This window comes from Psammomys obesus, unplaced genomic scaffold (genome assembly GCF_907164565.1).
Source record: "Psammomys obesus unplaced genomic scaffold, mPsaObe1.curated_primary_1811, whole genome shotgun sequence".
NCBI classification, from domain to species: domain Eukaryota; kingdom Metazoa; phylum Chordata; class Mammalia; order Rodentia; family Muridae; genus Psammomys; species Psammomys obesus.
Window position 1 is genome coordinate 429,494 of NW_026587032.1, and position 18,941 is coordinate 448,434.

The 18,941-nt window shown below is 43.6% G+C and overlaps 1 protein-coding gene and 1 pseudogene across 1 annotated transcript; both read right to left on the reverse strand.

Moving 5' to 3' along the window:
• Nucleotides 1-5,161: 5,161 nt before the first annotated feature.
• Nucleotides 5,162-18,236, reverse strand: LOC129673128 (protein transport protein Sec24A-like). The gene is made up of 2 exons (XM_055602836.1): nt 17,694-18,236; nt 5,162-5,646 (listed from the first exon to the last, which is right to left on the reverse strand). Exons 1-2 carry the CDS (start codon nt 17,788-17,790, stop codon nt 5,162-5,164), a joined length of 582 nt encoding a protein of 193 aa, XP_055458811.1. The 5' UTR covers nt 17,791-18,236.
• LOC129673151 (60S ribosomal protein L13-like) lies at nt 11,344-11,965 on the reverse strand (annotated as a pseudogene).
• Nucleotides 18,237-18,941: the final 705 nt, after the last annotated feature.

Consider the following 18,941-nt stretch of genomic DNA (forward strand, 5'->3'; position numbering starts at 1 on the left):
CACTATATGCATGTGGTGCTGCTGGGGCCGGAAGAGGACATCAGATCCCCTGAAGCTAGAGGTATAAGCTGTTTTGAGTGCTATGTGGGTGTTGGGACTTGAACTCAAGTCCTTTATAAGAGTAGTACACAGCCTTAAGCCATGGAGTCTTTTCCAGGCCTTTGGTCTCTTTTTTTCTGCCTGCCTGCCTGCCTGCCCGCCCGAGACAGGGAGGCTTCACATAGCACTGATGTACCTCCAAGTCACTACACGACTGAAGATGACCCTGATCTCTGATCCTCTGCCCCTACCTCCTGAGTGCATGCTGCGATGCTGATAAGGTTCTGGGGACTGGAGGTACAGACCCAGCGCTTCAGCAGACAAACACTATCTGCTGAGCTCTACTCTCAGCCCTTCTTCAGTTTCTTGAGACAGAGCCTCACTATATAGCCTTGAACTCATGATCTTCCTACCTCAGCCTCCTGAGTGCTGGGATTTTTTTTTAAGACTTATTTATTTTTATTGTATGTGTATGGGTGTTTTGCCTGTTTGTATGTTTCTGAACCACATGCATGCCCACAGAGACCAGAAATGGACATAAAATCTCCTGAAGTGTAATGATAGTTGTGAGCGACCTAATGTGAGTGCCTGGAACCAAGCCTGGGTGCTCTGCAAGAGCAACCTGTGCTCTAACCACTGAGGCATCGCTCCAGCGCCTCATGTGCTGGGAGGGATTACAGGGACCAATCCCTCCACCTGGTTCCAAGAAACCACCTGGTTTCTTTTCTAAGAAAACACTCACTGTTTATAATTATTAATGATAGGGTTAATACATTTTCCTTATAGCACGCCTGTACTTTATAAACCAAAGAAACAAATGTAGCCAAATAAGAAAAATTTGAAAAAGCCATCATATACTGTTAAATTCCCCAGGACCAAATGGAAAAACTTTTATTATTAATACACATATTGGTGTTGGTAAGAATTATTCAGTGAAGTACTAGGAGAGTAAAGATCAAGTAAAGATCAGGAAACCCCCTAATCATTAAAGTATCCACACTTCCATGACAGTACACACAATTCAAAAGAACTAAGGGCAAGGTGCACTCCCAACTCAGCATTAATAAGAATGTATAACATCAAAAAATGCCTAACCACAAGGCTTTCATGTGGCTAAATGTTTAACAAAACACAAGTTTGAACAACAAAAATGTTAAAGCCGGGAGGTGCATACTTCTAATCCCAGCACTCAGGAGGCAGAGGCAGGTGGATCTCTATGAGTTTGAGGTCAGCCTCGTTTACAGAGCTGAGTTCTAGGATAGCCAGGGCTATACAGAGAAACCCTGTCTCAAAAAACAAAACATCAACAAACACACACAAAAAGAACCCCACAAGTTAGCTTACAGATGTTTTTCATATCTTTTAGAGCATTTCTGAATTCAGAATATGCTATATTTTATAAAATAGGTTTTTGTTTGTTTATTTTTAAGCTTTTTAAGACAAGGTTTCTCTGTGTAGCTCCAGTTGTCCTGGAACTTACTGTGTAGACCAGGCTGGCCTTGAACTCAGAGATCCACCTGCTTCTGCCTCCCAAGTGCTGGGATTAGAGGTGTGTACCACTACCCAGGCCATAAAAGAGACTTCTTAAAAGCTGAGTAATCCCTATTTCTTTACTGCTAGGGATTGATGCCAGCACATGCTAGCCAAGTGTTAAGTTCATCAGTACCTATTTATAACATGAAGAGTGAGAGTTCTGGACTTGGCCTTTTCAGATCCCTACAGCTAATTAATGTTAGGGTGAAAAAAGGCAGGAAAAAACAGAACACAGAATGTGAGGACTAAAAACTTACATACATAACCTAAATACAGGTGTGTGTGTGTGTTTAAGATTTATTTGAATGTTTTTACTTAGATATTCTTGTGTGTGTGTGTGTGTGAGAGAGAGAGGGAGAGAGAGAGAGAGAGAGAGAGAGAGAGAGAGAGAGAGAGAGAGAAATGTCTATAGATGCCAACAGAAGCCAAAAGAGAACACTAGATCCTCTGGATCTGGAGTTATCAGTGGTGTGACGCATCCAACATGGGTGCTAGAAACCAAACTCAGGTTCTCTAGAAGAAGAGGAAGCACTCTTAACCACTGAGCAATCGCTGCAGTCCATTTTACTTTGTTCTCTGAAAACATGGGCTAATGAGACGGCTCAGTGCATAAAGGTACTTGGCAATAGTCCTGACAACCTGCCTTCCTTTTTACTTTTTTGTCTGTTTGTATTTAGAGATAGGGTCTGACTATGTAACCCTGGCTGGCCTGGACCTCACAGAGATTTGCCTGCCCCTGCCTCTTGAGTGCTAGGACTAAAAGTGTGCACTACCACCACCCAGCTAGTTTTTAATTTCTAATGGCAATTATTTTCTGTGTATGTTACTGGGGATAGAACTTAAATTACTAACATTGGTAAACAGTGATTTTTAACCCATTGAGCCATCTCTTCACTGCAGACAGAGAGAGCGAAAAGAGAGAAAGATTTTGTTTTTTGGACAAGACCTCATTTTGTACCCTAGGTTGGCTTTAAAATCATGGCAATCTCCTGGCTTACTTCCAAGTTACCAGTATTACAGGCATGAACTGCCACACCCAGCTCGATGCCAGAATTTTTAGTTTCAGACTTTCAAGTACAAGTTGAGAAAACAGAAATGAAAAATAAGATTGTTTGGAGAGCCATACATTTATTTTAGTTCATTTTAATAGTCTATACGGACTTACTCATTCCCATTCTCTCTCTCGATACAGTCTTAGCAGGCTGGCCTTCAATTGTGATTCTCCTGCCTTAGCCATCCAGTGCTGGGATTACAGGCCTATGCTCTGGTACCTACATTCCCAGCCCCTTCTTTGTTTTATGTGGGAATGTTCAAAGTTTAAGAACTTATTTATGTTTGTCTAACTATGTCTATGCTGGAGTCACAGTGTTCTACCTTAGGACTTTTGTCAGGCTAAGGAAATTTCAGGTTGTTGATCATGTACCCTGTTCACTTAGGCTGTACTTACTCATTTTAGGTCATATTTACTCATTTTGGAGACAGGATCTCACTTTGTAGCCCTGGCTGGCCTGGAATGCATTATATAGATTAAGCTAATCTTAAATCATAGAGACCCACCTGCCTTTGCCTCCTGAGTGCTGTGGCTGAAATTTTTTTTTTAAAGATGTTTCCCAGGATGGTCCCCCAAATCCCTGATTTGTAATCTTCCTACCTAAGTCTTTTGAGCAAGTGGGAAAGTAGATGGAATAGTTTTCCATTTTCTCTTAGATTTATTTTTATTGTTATCTGTGTCTGTGTATACAGTGTGTGCAAGGGTCCAATCCTAAAGCAGGCATTGGATCCCTCTGAGCTATAGTTCCAGGTCATCTCCAAGTTGCTTCACTTGTTACCTGAGTACTGAGATCTATGAGCCTGTCCTCATGACTGCATAGTGAGCGATCTCAACAGCTGAGCCATCTCCCCAGTCCTTAAAATGGTTTTTACACGATATGTTTTCCCAAACTATTTTCTTGTGCATTGAGCAAATTATTCAAGCCTCACATTTCTTAGCTGTCAAAGAGATTGTTATGAAACTTTTTTTCTTTTTCTTTCTTTCTTTCTTTCTTCTTCTTTTTGAGACAAGACCTCTCACTAAAGAGCTCAGTCTAGCCTGGCATTCACGATCCTCCTGCCTCAGCTCAACCAAAGTGGACTTATACATACGTACTATCATATCCAACTCTGCTCTGCAATGATAAGAGAATATATATACTGTTTGGAAGAAAACTGGTGTCATTGGGGGGCCCTGGTTAATGTGGCCTTTTTAGTGTGTTGCTTGTGGAGCAGGCCACCTGAGTGCTGGGAACTGACCTCAGGTCCTCAGCAAAAGCAATATACACTCTTAATCACTGTGTAGCCCAGGCAAGCCCTGGTCTTCCTGCCTTGTTTCCCTCGTGCTGGGATGATTTGATTATTGTGTGCATGTGTATGTATAATGTGAAGGGGTACAGGGCACACGTGCCACAACTGTGTGGCAGCCAGGAACAACTTTCTGGAGTTAGTTCTCTCCTTCTACTATTGACTGTTCTAGCAGTTAAACTAGATCATCAAGCTTGCATAAGGTCTTTTACCAACTGAGCCATCTCATCCATCTGAGATCGTCAAGATTACTCTTAGCACATACTGGGAGAAAATGAACCAGTTAACAACTTCCAAATGAATGGCTAATACCAACAGCTATCTTCTTTGATTCATATTCCCTTAACTATATTCAGGTATTTTCCATCAAGCACGTAGCTTTTTAGCTGTTAAAAGTAATCTTTATGGGGGTGGTGAGGGCAATACTCCAGATTGATTGAAGGTCCTGGAACTTGCTGAGCACACTCTGCAACTTATCCACATTCCCATCTCCCTGGGCTTGGCAGTGCATGCCTGTAATCACTGCACTATGGCAGTTAAAGGCAGGAGATCAATTCAAGGTCATCTTTAACTGTTTAGTAAACTCAAGGACAAGGATGGCCCGAACTAAGGAACAACCTGTCTCCGCAAAGAAAACACAGAAAGAAGGAAAGGGACAAACAAATCTGAGTACAACTCTTAGACCCCAAATCTTTTAATTTACTCTCACTGTGATTATTGTCATGCCAGGGCAATAATTTGGAATTAATTAAAATTAATTATTATTTTATTATTTTCTAGGAGTAGTTTTAATTAAATACTTATTATTTTCTAGGACACCACCAAAACCTTTTTGCATGTGTGCACACCCCAAGTGCCAGGTTTAAAAAGGCATCTGCCACCATACTTGTCATGTTTCAGTCCTATGGAAGTGACTGCACAAAAACATAAGGCCCTGGAAATCTTAAGAGGGACTGAAAAAAAAAAAAAATTGCTTGGAGAACCACATGTTTGGAGGACTGAGGTAGGAGAATTGCTTGAGGCCAGGAGTTGCAATTCATGATAGGCAACTCAACAAGATCTTGTCTCCTTAAAAAGAAAAGAAAAATTACCTACAAAACAAAGGCAGCAACAGTAGGCAATCTATTAAGTTAACTTAGAGGTATGAAAAGAAACTTATTTAAAGACTAATTAATTTTAAAAACCATTGTTTTCTTAAGGCTTCAAGTATTAAGTCCAAATCTTAAGAATGCAAGTTTTATGTTTCTAAATTTCAAACACTCCTCAGATGAGTACCTGGCTTTATGAAGCTGGTTTGAAGTGCAGGGTCTCCAGAAGAAACATACTGATGATCTGCTGTTAAATTTGTATTCCCAGATGCAGATGGTTGAGCTATATGAGGAAAGTGGTTAGTCTGTGGTCCTGTGGATGGGTAGTTATATTGCCAGTTTAAAGGTGGTGGTGCATTGGTTCCAGGAAGAAAGCTACCAGAAGGCATTGATGTAGCAGTTGGGTTCTGAGAAGGAGGTGGTGGCATTCGGGACGGACCACTATGAAGTGAGGGTGGTACTGGATTAGAAGCCACAAGTGGTCTATTAAGAGTCTGCCCAGATCCCTGAGAACCACCAAAGTTCAACTGTGCAGAGAACGGATTCAAAGTCTTTGCTGGCATTGGACGAGGGTAGGATCCTGGAAGTTGGGAATCATATCCTTGGCTCGATGACACTTGTGATGACATCAGTGTACTTTGGACAGGACCTTCAGATGAGATAGGAGAAAAAAAATCAGTCTTAAGCAAACAAAGGTAACAATACTTTGAAAAATACAATAAGGGAGGGAGACACCTGCCTCTGCCTCTTAAGTGCTGGGATTAAAAGCATACATACACCAACATTCCCAGTTTCATCCTGGTTGGCTTGGAACTTGCTATGTAGACCAGAAGCTTCTGGTTCCACACAGGCAAAGGTACTTGCTTCTGTACTCAATACATAGGCACTTACACAGATACATACATACATACATACATACATATAAATAAATAAATAAACAAATAAATAAATGAAATAAATCTAAAATTAGACATTTATTCAACATAATTGCCACTGGAGAGTGGCAAATTAAACCTAAAACAATATAAGAACCACTTAAACCAACAATGATGATTAAAACAAAACAAAACAAAAAAGATGCAGTAACAAGTCAGGCTCCTTGTAGGACTATAAACTCATGCAGCTACCATCCCTGCTCTCAACATTTTAAACAGTTACTACATGGCCTTGCAATCCCCTTAGACTGCATAGTCACTTTACACAAATATTTAGAGCAGCATTACTTGTACTATCTGTGGTGCTGCCATGCTTCCTGCCATGATGATAATGATTATGCCTCTGAAGCTGTAAGCAAGCCTCCAATCAAATGCTTCCCTTTTTAAGAGTTACCTTGGTCATGATGTCTCTCCATAGCAATAGAACAATGACTAAGACAGAAGTTGGTATCAGTGATTGGGGTATTGCTGTGGCAGGCCTGCCGTGCTGTGGACTGGAAACACAGTCGGACACTTTAAGCGGGGCTTATTGGGCCCTCCTGGTAGAAGTATGGAAGACAGTGTTGAGGGCAATTTGAACTGTGGGGGTCAAGCTCAAGACATTTCAGGAGGGAAGAACACTAGTAAGTGGCCTAGGGACCGTTCTTGTGATACTCTGGTCAAGAATATGGCTGCCTGAACTACACTGAAAAGCAGCAAGTGAGGCAAGAATAATTATAAAATGTACTGTTTGAGGAGAAAAGGAGCACAGGGAAATGTAATAGAGCTAAGTTCAATGCTTAAGAGATTAAAAAGTGTAAAGAAAAGCCTGATGCTAAATGGAATAACGACAGTGGTGAGCTCAGGGCATGACCACAGCCAGATAAGATTCCAACTTGTGAAAAGGAATTAAAGGAAAGCTGAGGCAGTAAAGGAAACCCATCAGCAACATGAAGCTGGTGCAGGTATAACTGAATGAGGAGGACAAGTTACAGCACCATCAAGGAGAACTTGGCAGCTTTGGCCACATGGTTTTGCCTTTGGAGTGAAGGATACAAGAATGGGGTTGTAGAAGCTCCTTCCATGGCTAAGGAAAGTCACTGAGGACAAGTATGTGTGAGGGGTGTTCTGGGTGAAGGCCTAAAGAAATCACTGTATGAAGCTGTGAAGATGAAGCCTGGATTTCATTGGAGATTCCAAGATGATGAAGATGCTAGATTTGTGGGATACTTACCGAGAAGAGCTGAAGATCTGGTGTGGACCAGCCCAAGAGACAGAGAAGTGTGTTACTATCAACAAGGCTGAAAGGAGTTGGAGAGTGAAGACCATTTTGACATCTGACATAGAGATGCAGAATTTGGAGTTTGTTTTGCTGGTTTTAGGTCTGCTTTGCCCAATATCTCCTCACTATGCTCCCTTTCCTCCCTTTTGGAATGGCAATGTATATTCTGTATATAATGTTGAAATGATGTAATCTGCCTTTTTTGTTTTGATTTTATAGGGGCCTACAGTTAAGAGAATCCCATGAGTCTCAGAAGAGACATAAACTTTGTTGTTTTTTTTGTTTTGTTTTGTTTTTTTGTTTTTTTGGAGGGGGTGTTCAAGAGAGAAATGACGCCCTGGTTGTCCTAGAACTCAGAGATTTGCCTGCTTCTGCTTCCAGAGCCCTGGGATTAAAGGCGCCACCACTATACCACTTACCACTAGGTGCTGAACTCTGGACTTTTAAAACTGTTGAAACTGAGAGAATATGGAGACTTCTGAAGTTGGACTAAATGAATTGTAATATAGCATAAGCTTATGGGCCCAGGGAGTAGAATACATGATTTGAATAAGAATGGCTCATATGAGCTGGAGAGATGGCTCAGAGGTTAAGAGCACTGCCTGCTCTTCCAAAGGTCCTGAGTTCAATTCCCAGCAACCACAGGGTGGAGCATAACCATCTGTAATGAGATCTGGTGCCCTCTTTGGCATGCAGGTGTACATGCAAGCAGAGCACTGTATAACTAATAAAATAAATAAATAAATCTTAAAAAAAAGAATGGCTCATAGGCTCATATATTTGAATGCTTAGTCATTAGGGAGTGGCACTATCTAAGAAGGAGTAGGTATGGCCTAATCCCTTTTGGAGTAGGGGTGTCCTTATTGGAGGAAGAATGTCACTGCAGGTGGGCTTTGAGGTTTCAAAAGCCCATGCCAACCCAGTTCTCTCTCCTCCTGTGGCCTAGAGATCAGGATGTAGCTCTCAGCTACTGCTCCAGTGCCATGTATGCTAGCACGCTTCCTGCCATGATAATGGCCTAAACCTCTGAAACTGTAAGTAAGCCCACAATTAAATGTTTCACTTTTTAAGAGTTGCCTTGGTTATGATGTCTCTTTATAGCAAGAACAGTGATTAAGACAATATCCCCAAAATGGAGACAACCACCACCAACAACAAAAGAATGATAACCTTGTGGGATATAACTATACAGTGAGATATGACTTGGTCAAAAAAAAAAAAAAAAAGAAAGAAAAAAAAAGAAAAAAAGCACTGCTAACATGCCATAAATGAATAAACCTTAAAAACAAGCTGTATGTTGGGACTGGAGTTATAGTTCTGCAGCACAGTGTCTGCCTACTATGTATAAGGCCCCGACTTCACTTCCCACCACCACACACACAATGGAAAGAAGCCAGACACAGGAGGCTCTAATTATACATGCATTGTATAATTAACCTATATACAATGTCAGAATAAGAAAAGCCAGACACAAAGGCTGATTCATGCTTGGGGCACCAGAGTAACTACTAAAGGTTTGCCCTGCTTTTGGGGCAGAGCAAACCCTTTGGGGAGAGTGATCTGCTGAACTATGGGCTACTGGATGGCTCACTGAGAAGGCATTGGCCTGGCAACTTGCAGTTGTGACAGTGGAAGAGAACTGGCCTAGCAAATATCCTCTGACCTCTGCAAGTGTGCGCCATGGCACATGTACACTCCACTCCACACATCATACACCTCTCTCACACACAAACACACCAAACAAACAAACAATAAAATCAAGTATTGGGTTTTTTAAGTATGCATACCGATTCCAGGTGTGGTAGCTCATGCCTATAATCTCAGTATTCTAGAGGCTGAGGACCTCTGTGACCAGAGTATGAGACCAGCCTAGGTGATAGAGACCTTATCTCAACAAACAAACAAAAAGCAGGAGGTGGGGTGGGGGCTTCCATTCCACACAACTGGTCATTGTCATAAACATCCTCCCCCCGCCCCCCGTGGACGTGATGACCTTCTATGTTGGTGAGGACACAGATGGTCTAAGAGGGCTGCCCCTCCCCACGCTTGATTGCTCTTATGGATCTGGCTGCTTATATGAACCCTTTCTAATGTCTATTACAAATGTTTCCTCACCAGGGGCACACACCTGTATTCCCAGTACTTAGGAAGGCAGAGGCAGGTGGATCTCTGCGAGTCTGAGGCCAGCCTGGTCTACAGCGAAAGCCCAGGACAACCAAGGCAACAGAAAAACTGTCTCAAAAAAACAAAAACAAACCCAAATGTTCCCTCACATTCTGTGAACTGTCTACCAAAGTACTGTATCCCAGCAGAAAGATCATGGGATTCACTGATATAGCCAATCAGAAGCACAGATCAGAAACCTAGACTTAGTACTGGCATCTGAAGTAACTTGTGGGACTGAATCCTTATGTGATTTGAAGGGTCTGGTGGTATCTCCAGGTAGAAGGAATCATAACTGTATAGGACAGGTTGCAGGTGGTGTTCACTGGAGAATTGAGAGCATGTGAGACCCTCTCTTAAAAAGAACAAGAAAAACAATCAAAAGCCTAATCTCCTGGAGGACACTTACTGTTCTGCTATGAAGAGGTAGGAGTAAAGGAACAAACACTGCTTTATTCTTCCCTCTGCTTCTCTTGCACAGCAAGGACCCCCCGTTCTCAAAGAGGATCAATTAGTGCAGAAAAGTGCTTCACACTCACACCAACAGCAACTTACAAATCAAAGAGGAACTTGCAACAAGGGTACAGATTGAGACCCCAAGGCTAACCTTAGTAAATTTCCATTCTGCAAGACTCAATGAAAGCAACTTCAGGCAAGGTAACTCACACTTGTAATCCCAATACTTGAAAGGCAGATACTAGAGGACTGCTGTGAGTCAGAGGCTTGTGTGAGCTACAGTGGGAGACACTGTAGCTCAACCTATCACAAATAGACAGATGACAGATAGATGAATAAGCAAATGAACTGGATATAATGGCAAACATCAGTAATTCTAACACCTTGGTGGCAGAGGCAAAAGGATCCCATCAAGTTTAAGGCCAGCTTGTTCTACAAAGAGTGTTGTAGACCAATCATGGCTCCACAGTAAGATTCTGTTGAGAAAATCAGGGGGTGGGGTATACATACATATACACACAGACATCCAGGCTCGCTTTGGCAACTTAGCAAGATCCCATCTCAAAATAAGCTTTAAAATGGGGTAAGACCTAGATGTTAGCTCCATGACAGCATGTTAGTCAGCTATTTGGGACCATGTGCTCAAGCTTCAGCAAGTAACTTCCAAACAAACAAAAACCTACTGATATGGATAATCTTTTAAATAAATGATGCCCTTATTATTCATTAAATCAAACATAAAATTAAAAGAATCCTTCTTTTACACCAATTAACATACCAATTGTATTACAACAATTAATACAAAACTATGACTTAAAAGTTTCCTCAGTAAGCCTACTAGACAGCTAAGAACACACTGAATTAACTACCTCTTTCACATTAAAGTTCATGTAGAAAAAAAGGCTGGTCCTGGCAGTTCAGGGTAGGAGGATCAAAGCTAACCCAGGCTACAAAGCGAGCTCAAGACCAGCCTCAACAACTCACCGAGACTCTGTCTCAAAATTAAAAAATACTAAAAAGGTGGAGACATCGATCACTGTATACATGAGGCCCTGACTTCAATCTTCAGTATCACATAATAAATAAGTAAACAAAATAGAAATAAGGCAGATATATCCCAAATGGTTTTCCTTAAAAGTCTAAGTAGGATAAAAACTAAGGACCTGTTTTTTGTTTGTTTTGTTTTCAAAACAGGGTTTCTCTGTGTAGCCTTGGCTGTCCTGCAACTTACTCTGTAGACCAGGCTGGCCTTGAACTCAGAGATCCACCTGCCTCTGCCTCTCAGAGTGCTGGGATTAAAGGCCCGCTGCCACCACCATCAGGTTGGGCTGGTTTATTCTTAACCCATTCATTCACTAATACATTATACATTGAACCACTATTTAGCACCCAGTTTATAATAGCAAACTACCGTACATGAACCTAAAAGAATGACTAATTTAAAATTAATTTAGGCGGGGGCTCAGTGGTTAAAAGCACTAACTATTCTTTTTTCTTTATGGAAAATGTATTGTAACATTCCAACAGTGTATTACTTTTTCTTTTCAACATCTTGCTCTGCGGCTTCCTTTGCCGTTTTTGCTTGGATGCCAAAGATCCGGGCATTGGCCCAGGCCATGTGAAGACTGGCAAAAGCCTTGAAGTTCTTCTCTTCTGTGATGACTCGAGCTTTCTCCTTTTTGGACACATTCTGAATGGGCATCACAGGTCCCATTAGCTGGGTGGCCAATTTAAGCTCTTCAGCAGAACTATCCCCCATCTTGGGAGCAGAAGGCTTCCTAGGGAAAGTACGAGCTTGCAGTGGTACTCCTTCAGGCACTGCACACTGGCCTGTAGTGACTGGATTTGTTTCGCCTCCTTGGGTCCACAGAGATGCTGATGGTACGAGCCATTTTCTTATGGATAGCAGCCACTGGGAGCTCTTCCAGGCTGAAGCCCCTGCCGGTTCAAACTTTGGTGTGGTATCCAATTATAGGACACCTCACTATGGGCCTGAGGGGACCGGACACGGGGCGAGGGGCAATGCGGTGTGCTTTCACTTGCTGGGCCTTGTGTGCTGGCTGGCTGAACCAAGGGCCCACTCGCCGCTGCCAATGCTTGTGGAAGTGGGGCTTCAGGATCATGCCATTCCGGCTGGGCACCATGGCTGCCTCCTGTGCCACACTAGCTATTCTTACAGAGGATTTGGGTTCAATTCCCTGCACCCACTTAGCAACTGACAACCTCTGTAAATGCAGCCCCCAGGGGGATCTGGAGACCCAGGGGATCTGACTTAGTAGCTCATCTTATATCATACATCAAAGTACATTCTTCCTCTGAAGAATTCCTCAAAGAAAAGAAAGAAAAATGAAAGTTGTAGTAGCATATACCTGTAATCTCAGCATTTGTGAGGTATAGGCCTGATGATCAGAAATTTATGGAAATCTTTGCTACAAAGTTGGTTTGAGGTCAGCCTGGGCTACACAAGACAGCTTCAAAAACAAACAAAAACGGCTGAGAGTATAAGAGCATTTACTGCTCTTTCAGATGACTGAAGTTCCGTTCCCAGCACCCATCATGTAAGCCAACAATGCTCACAACTCCATGTGACTCCAGCTGCAGATTAGACATTAGCTCCTAGTTTCTGATGGCACTCGCATATATGCAGGCATGCGTGCGCATACACATACATAAACACATACAAATGTAGGTTGAGGCTGTAGCTCAGCAGTGAAGCGTTGGCCTAGCATGCTGAGCTTGGGTTTGCTCCTCAGCACCATAAAATAAAACAGCAACAAAAGGAGGAAAGCAAATTCTGAAAAATCAAAGTTTGGGTAGGATCAAAGTTTCAGGATCTATGAGACATTTATGAACAGCAAAGGTTCAAGATTTAGCTCAGTGGTAAGAGTGTTTGCCTCATACACATAAGAACCTGTTAGATGCGTACACTTACACAGGAGGACTGAGAGGAGGACTGTGAGACTGACAGATAACAATGACAAAAGAAAACAGAAAAGTCCATGCAAGAACAGGAACAGAATGGACTAAATACTAACAAAAGTTACATGAGAGAAAGAGAAACAAAAGAAAGAGAAATTACAGTCAGTTCACCCCTTACTTAAAACTCAGAGCAGGGAAACAGGAAAATAAAGAACTGGTCTTAAAGCTGGTTGCGGTGGTGCATACCCGGAATCCCAGCACTCTGGAAGGCAGAGCAGGCGGATCTCATGAGTTCTGAGGCCAGCCTGGTCTACAAAGTCCAAGACAGCAAAGGCTACACAAAGAAACACTGTCTTGAGAAACAAAAACAAACAAACAAAAACTGTCAGCAACTATTTGCTGCAGTTATATACTTACATAAAGAAACCAAAAATAAGGCATTGATCCCTGATTCTGGCACTAGTTCAAGAATCTGGATCCTAGAATTAAGAGTAGGTAAGTAATTAGATGATACTCAGAGTGCTATTGGGTAGTGCCTGAGAGCACTGTAACAGAACAGTGAGTGCTAGTTCCTGTTACTATGTGTCTCTTTCCAGAGCAGACATCAGCAAAGACAGAGAAGCAGTTCAAAGGTTACTACATGCAACAGTATGTTACGTTCTTGCAGCTTTGGGTTTCTTTCTTTTTTCTCTTTTCCAGGGCTGGGCATGAACCCAAAGCCTTGTACATGCTAAGCAGCTGCTTTACCACTGAGTGTTATCCCTAGCCAACAAGGTGGTAAGTGCTTATAGAGGTACAGAGGATTATAGGAGCCCAGCTACTGCCTATTCTGAAAACAATAAATGGAGCTCAGACACTGAGCTGGTGGGAGGGACTAGACGCCATGTTTACTCAGGGCCTGCTCCACGGCTAAAGGCTTCCTACATGAGGGGCTGGATCGAGGCTCAGCCACTAAGGGCACTTACTGCTCTTGCAGATGACCCAATTTCAGCTGCAAGCACCCGTATCAGGTGGCTCACAACTGCCTGTAACCCAGCTCTGGGGGATCTGATACCCTCTCTTTTGGTTTCTGAGGGCACCTTCATATATGTGGCATATATGTGTGTGTGTATGTGTATGTATGTATATATATAGACACACACACATCCATGACTGTATGCAAACACATAAATAAAAAATATTTTTTAAAACTGAAAATGTGGGCTGGAGACATGGCTAAGCAGTTAAGAGCAGGTACTGCTCTCCAGAGGACCCAACTTCAATTCCCAGAGCCTATGTCAGATGGTTCCCAACCACCTGAACTTCATTCAAGAGGATCTGACACTTCCAGCCTGTGTAGGTGTGTACATGCAAACACACACACACACACACACACACACACACACACATAATTTAAAATAAAGAAATAATCTGAATTATCTACTAGTTGAAAATGTAATCTTATTATGAATAAATCAACACATAATCAGCTTTTGTTCAACAAAATCTATAACTTTAGCTGGATGCCATGGCACACACTTGAAATCTCAGGTCTTGGGTAACCAGAGCAGGCGGACCTCTGTGAATTCATGGCCAGCCTAGTCTACAGAATGAGTCCAGGACAGCCAAGGCTACACAGAGAAACCCTGTCTCAAAAAAGAAAACAAAAATTAGTTAACTTTAAAAAAAATGTGGGCAAAGAAATAAAGTTAATAAAACTTCAGTCTCTTAACTACCTTGGCAAGTTGACCCATACAGCTAACAAAGGAGGTGGAGGATGCTGGGAGCCCTTATCACCTTTCACTTTACTGCAACAATCAGGGTAAGATGTCAGTTTAAACTGTCTTGCAACCACATTGTCAAATGTTTGCAATGGAAATATATATACACAAATCAATGAAAAACATGGAACAATCTTTCTAGACAATCTTCAGGTTGTAATGCAATATAATACAGAGAAAAATGGTTTAGTGTCAGGGACACAACAAGAAAGTAACTTACAGAAAAGGAAAACTGCTTCTCTTGCTAGTCTTGGTTAAATCTAAATGATATATTGAGATCTAACTGAACTGCAACATGCTACCTCACACATGCATGTTAAACCAACATCTTAAGACTTTTCAAATATAACTAACTATCAGGCATGCTCAGAGTTTAAGGCTAACCTGGTCTACAAAGTCAGTTCCAGGGGACAGACAAGGGATACAGAGAAATTCTGTCTTAAACAAAACAAAACCCAAATAGAATGTTTAAGCAGCAACTACTGCCTTGAATGAGGTAAGCAAGCATAGATCACAGCATCAGACTTTTCTCCATTTTTGCCTCCTGAACCTACAACTCACTACCACAAGCCAGTTCTCAGGATTAATAGGACGAACAACCAAACAAGTAAGATTAGCCACTTATTGGAAAAACTTCCATTAAAACAAACTTCAGAAATGGGTATTATAGACTGGGCATGCCTTTAATCTCAGCACTCAGCAGATAGAGGCAGGCAAATCTCTGAAAGTCTGAGGCCAGCTTGGCCTACATAATGAGTACCAGGCCAGCCAGGAAGGCTATATAGTGAGAGCATGACACGCACACACCCAAAAAGGTATTATAAGAAACTAAGATGAGCTTGTTACGATGGCATACGTCTCTAATGCCAGCACTTGGAAAGCAGAAGCAGGTGAATTTCTGAGTTCATGGCCAACCTGTTCTACAAAGGAAGTTCCAGGCCAGCCACAGTTATAAAGTAAGACCCTGACTCAAAACAAAACAATAAAACCCCTTTAAAATACTTATTATAAAAAACAAACAAAAAGAAAAAAACCTCCTTAGCCAAGCATAGTGGTACATGCCTTTAATCCCAGCACTCAGGAGGCAGAGGCAGGTAGATCTCTGTGAGTCAGAGGCCAGCCTGGTCTACAGAGTAAGTTCTAGGACAGCCAGGGCTGTTACACAGAGAAACCTGTCTCCAAAAACCAAAAATAGATAGACAGACAGACAGACAGATAGATAGATATGGATAGACTGACAGACATATTTTAAAAAATGATTATTATAGCTCCCAGACTCAGGAGGCAGAGGCAAGTGAATCTCTGAGTTCTAGGACAGCCTGGTCTACAGAATGATTTCCAGGACAGCCAAAGCTACACACAGAAACCCTGTCTCAGTAAACAAAAGTAAATAAAGAAGGTTATTATAAAAGACTGAGGAGGAAGGGGGAGAAATTATATAACTAGATGGCACCTCAAAAATAAATAAATAAATAAATAAATAAATGAATAAATAAATAAATAGGTAAGTAAATCGCCCTTACAACTAAGGGCAGGGAAAAAAAAAAAAAAAGAGAAAAAGAAAAAAAAAGTGATAGCTCGCGACAGTTATCAGTCATCTGAGTCTACTCCTTATTTCTATTGGCCACATTTTTTTCCCAGTTGCTACTACACTGAACCACAATTGCCAGTTCCATATCTGAATTCTCAAATGGCTCTAAACAACCCACACACCAGTGCTCTCTTATGCCCAAGGTCAGAACACTGATGTGCAACAGGTGTGTGTTTGGCTTTGACTGAATTAATGAAGTAAGTGGGATATGAAAAATCCAGCTCTGTAATCCAAGCAATAGAGCAGCCAAGAAAGAAAGACTGCCACAAGTTTCAGGCCAACTGGAGATACAGAGTGAGACACTGTCTCAAAGAACTAACTAAAATCAATGAAATAAAATCAATGAAATATCTCCAACACAGCTAATCACATACTGATCAAATTCCTGCAACATCTCAAAATCCTGACAACTATACTTGCACGTAAGCTTACTGGCACATTTGCAGATTTTGTCACATAAGTGCAATTTATAAGAAAAACCCATACTGGAGACACTTTGCTTAATTGTTTTCACCTTAAGGGGAATGATTTCATCTTCTGCACAAATGTCACTGTTACAGAAGAAAACAGAGTTTACATAATCCCTTACTGAAAACTTAAACAATTCAAATTATCAACTTGTCAGTGCTTCTAGCTTCTCTTGCCCTGCCCACAATAGCTGCCTACCCACAGACAGTTTTAAGTCTCACAAAGAGCCCTCTTTGTAAAGAAAACAGTAGTCTTCTCTAAACGCATTGTAACCAGCAATTTTAGTCACTGGCTATTTTTTTCCAACTTCAATGGACACAGTAAGTACTTTAGTATTATTCTTCCTGTCTTCTTCCCATAAAGCAAAGATTTGTAAGCTAATTTGTAAGTAGGCAGAAAATGTGTCTTTATTATATCAATTAAAATAAGCTTAGCAAATCATGCTGTAGGAAAGCTACAGGAATCCTAGAGGAGGTCTCCAATTATAAGATATTCTCACACCAAAAGATAAGTTATAGTGCCAGATGTACACTCTCTAAAGATTCAGAGTTGTGTCTAAACTACGCTCCAAGTGAGAAGGAGAAGGCCCTAGAAACGAAGCCTTATCCTCCCATCTATTTGGTTCTTCCACAACCGAGAAACTGAACAGGCGGCCTAGGGACAGCTCTAGGAAGGTCCTTGGAGAGAGAAAGATCCCCGGAGAGATGAGCAAGTCCTAAAGGGGTCTGTCCAAGGCAGAGTCATTCATCTCTGCAAACCCAGACTAATAAACACGACCCGCAGAGCCTTGCAGACACGAGATGAACCCTGCCCTCCAGGACACCGGCCGGAGGTGGCGCGGAGCGTGATGACACCCAGACAAGATGACCTCCGCAAGGCAGTTCCGCGGAAACTGATTTCGTCTACGATTCTTTTTCACCTCCTGTTTATCTCAAGACGCTGCATACCGCGGGTGGCTCACTGTCTGCTCGCTGAATGTATAAATAACTGTGAAACAGTCCCGCCAGCGCGGGTCTGCAGGTGCACGTCCACCGCGGCTCCCGGGGCCGGGCAGACATCTGCCACTCCCCGGGGCAGACCCAGCCGGGAGGTCTCCCGCCGGCCCGGGCCGTGTCGTCCTCCCCGCCCCCGTGCGGCACTCACCGTTGGTGTAAGGAGACCCCGAGGCCGAGGCGGCCCCGTTCTGGGCCTGGAGGCCCGCTGCGGCGCCGCGGGCGGCCGGGATCCCGGGCTGGGCCATGGCGCCCGGGGTTCTCACGGTAGGACTGAGTCGTCGGGGTCGACCGCGGCGCCGAGCCGAGAGCTCCGAGGGCGCGGGAACTGAAGGCCGGAGAAGCGGAACGCGAGAGGGCGGCGCGTCAAGGCCGAGGCATGGCGTCTCGGTCTCTTCAGCCCGCCGGCGGCCGCGACCCGGCGCGGAGAGGCTCGGGAGTCAGGCCGGCGGGGCCGCGAACGCCGGGGCTCGGAGGCGGCAGCTGAACCCGGAGAGGAGGGAGGGCCTGGGCGGAGCCGCCGGCCGCGCAGGCACAGTGGGGACACGTGGCACTTCCGGTTCCGGCCGGAGGCCGCGGCCGAGCTCCCTGTCCCGGGGGAGCTGCCCCGACGCCACCTGACACTCCCGTGTCCCGGCCCGCAGGACCGTGCAGACTCGCCTGCCACGTCACTGAGTCCCGCCGCCCGCCGGAAGTGGCATGTGTCACCGCTACGAAAATTCCCGGCGCGGGGAGCGTCACCTTCCTGGCAGATCGGGGAGCGGAGGGCGGTGGGGACTTTTAGAGTCGCTCTGGTGGAGTAGGACAGACCTCGGGCCCCTCTTCCGAGAATCTCTGAGGATTACCTGAGGCCGCAGATGTCGTCACCTGCTGTCGAGGCCCAGCCACCGTTTGTGGCCCAGCCGGTGCTCTGCCAGGTGTAGAACGCGAGGAGGTCTTAAAGAGAGATGTTAAAGTGCGTGTGTTTGTCAAGGTGTCGGCGGGCGGGAGGTGGTAGCCGTCGAAGGCCGAGGCGGGAGTGTTGTTTGTAAGTTCGAGAGCGGCCTAGCCAGGTCAGCCGGGGCTGGAGTGAAAATCCTGGGTCCAGGGGAAAATATGTGATGACGCAGAGGAGGAAGACTTTTCTATTCAACTGGAGGATTCAGAGGTCGTTGTAATCTTGAGATTAACTTGTTCATAGTTGGGTCACTTCGAAGTACACTCACGGACACGGATCGGCATTCCCCCTTCTCCTCTCCCAGTGCTGACGATGGCACCCAATGTCCCCCTGAGCTACACAGCTTGGAACGGCAAATATTTAGCTAACACAGAGGCGCAGGGTTAAACAACGTACTGAAATGGTAACTTTAAACCAGAAGTGGTGTTGTACTCCTGTAGTTCTGGATGCTGCAACAAGGTG

What these genes read in the sequence shown, in the direction of transcription:
- LOC129673128 (XM_055602836.1), bottom strand. Translation starts at nt 17,790, where the DNA reads ATGGCCCAGCCCGGGATCCCGGCCGCCCGCGGCGCCGCAGCGGGCCTC. An exon ending in GGGGTCTCCTTACACCAACG is followed by an intron (nt 5,647 to 17,693) that starts GTGAGTGCCGCA and finishes TCTCATCTGAAG; the next exon opens with GTCCTGTCCAAAGTACACTG.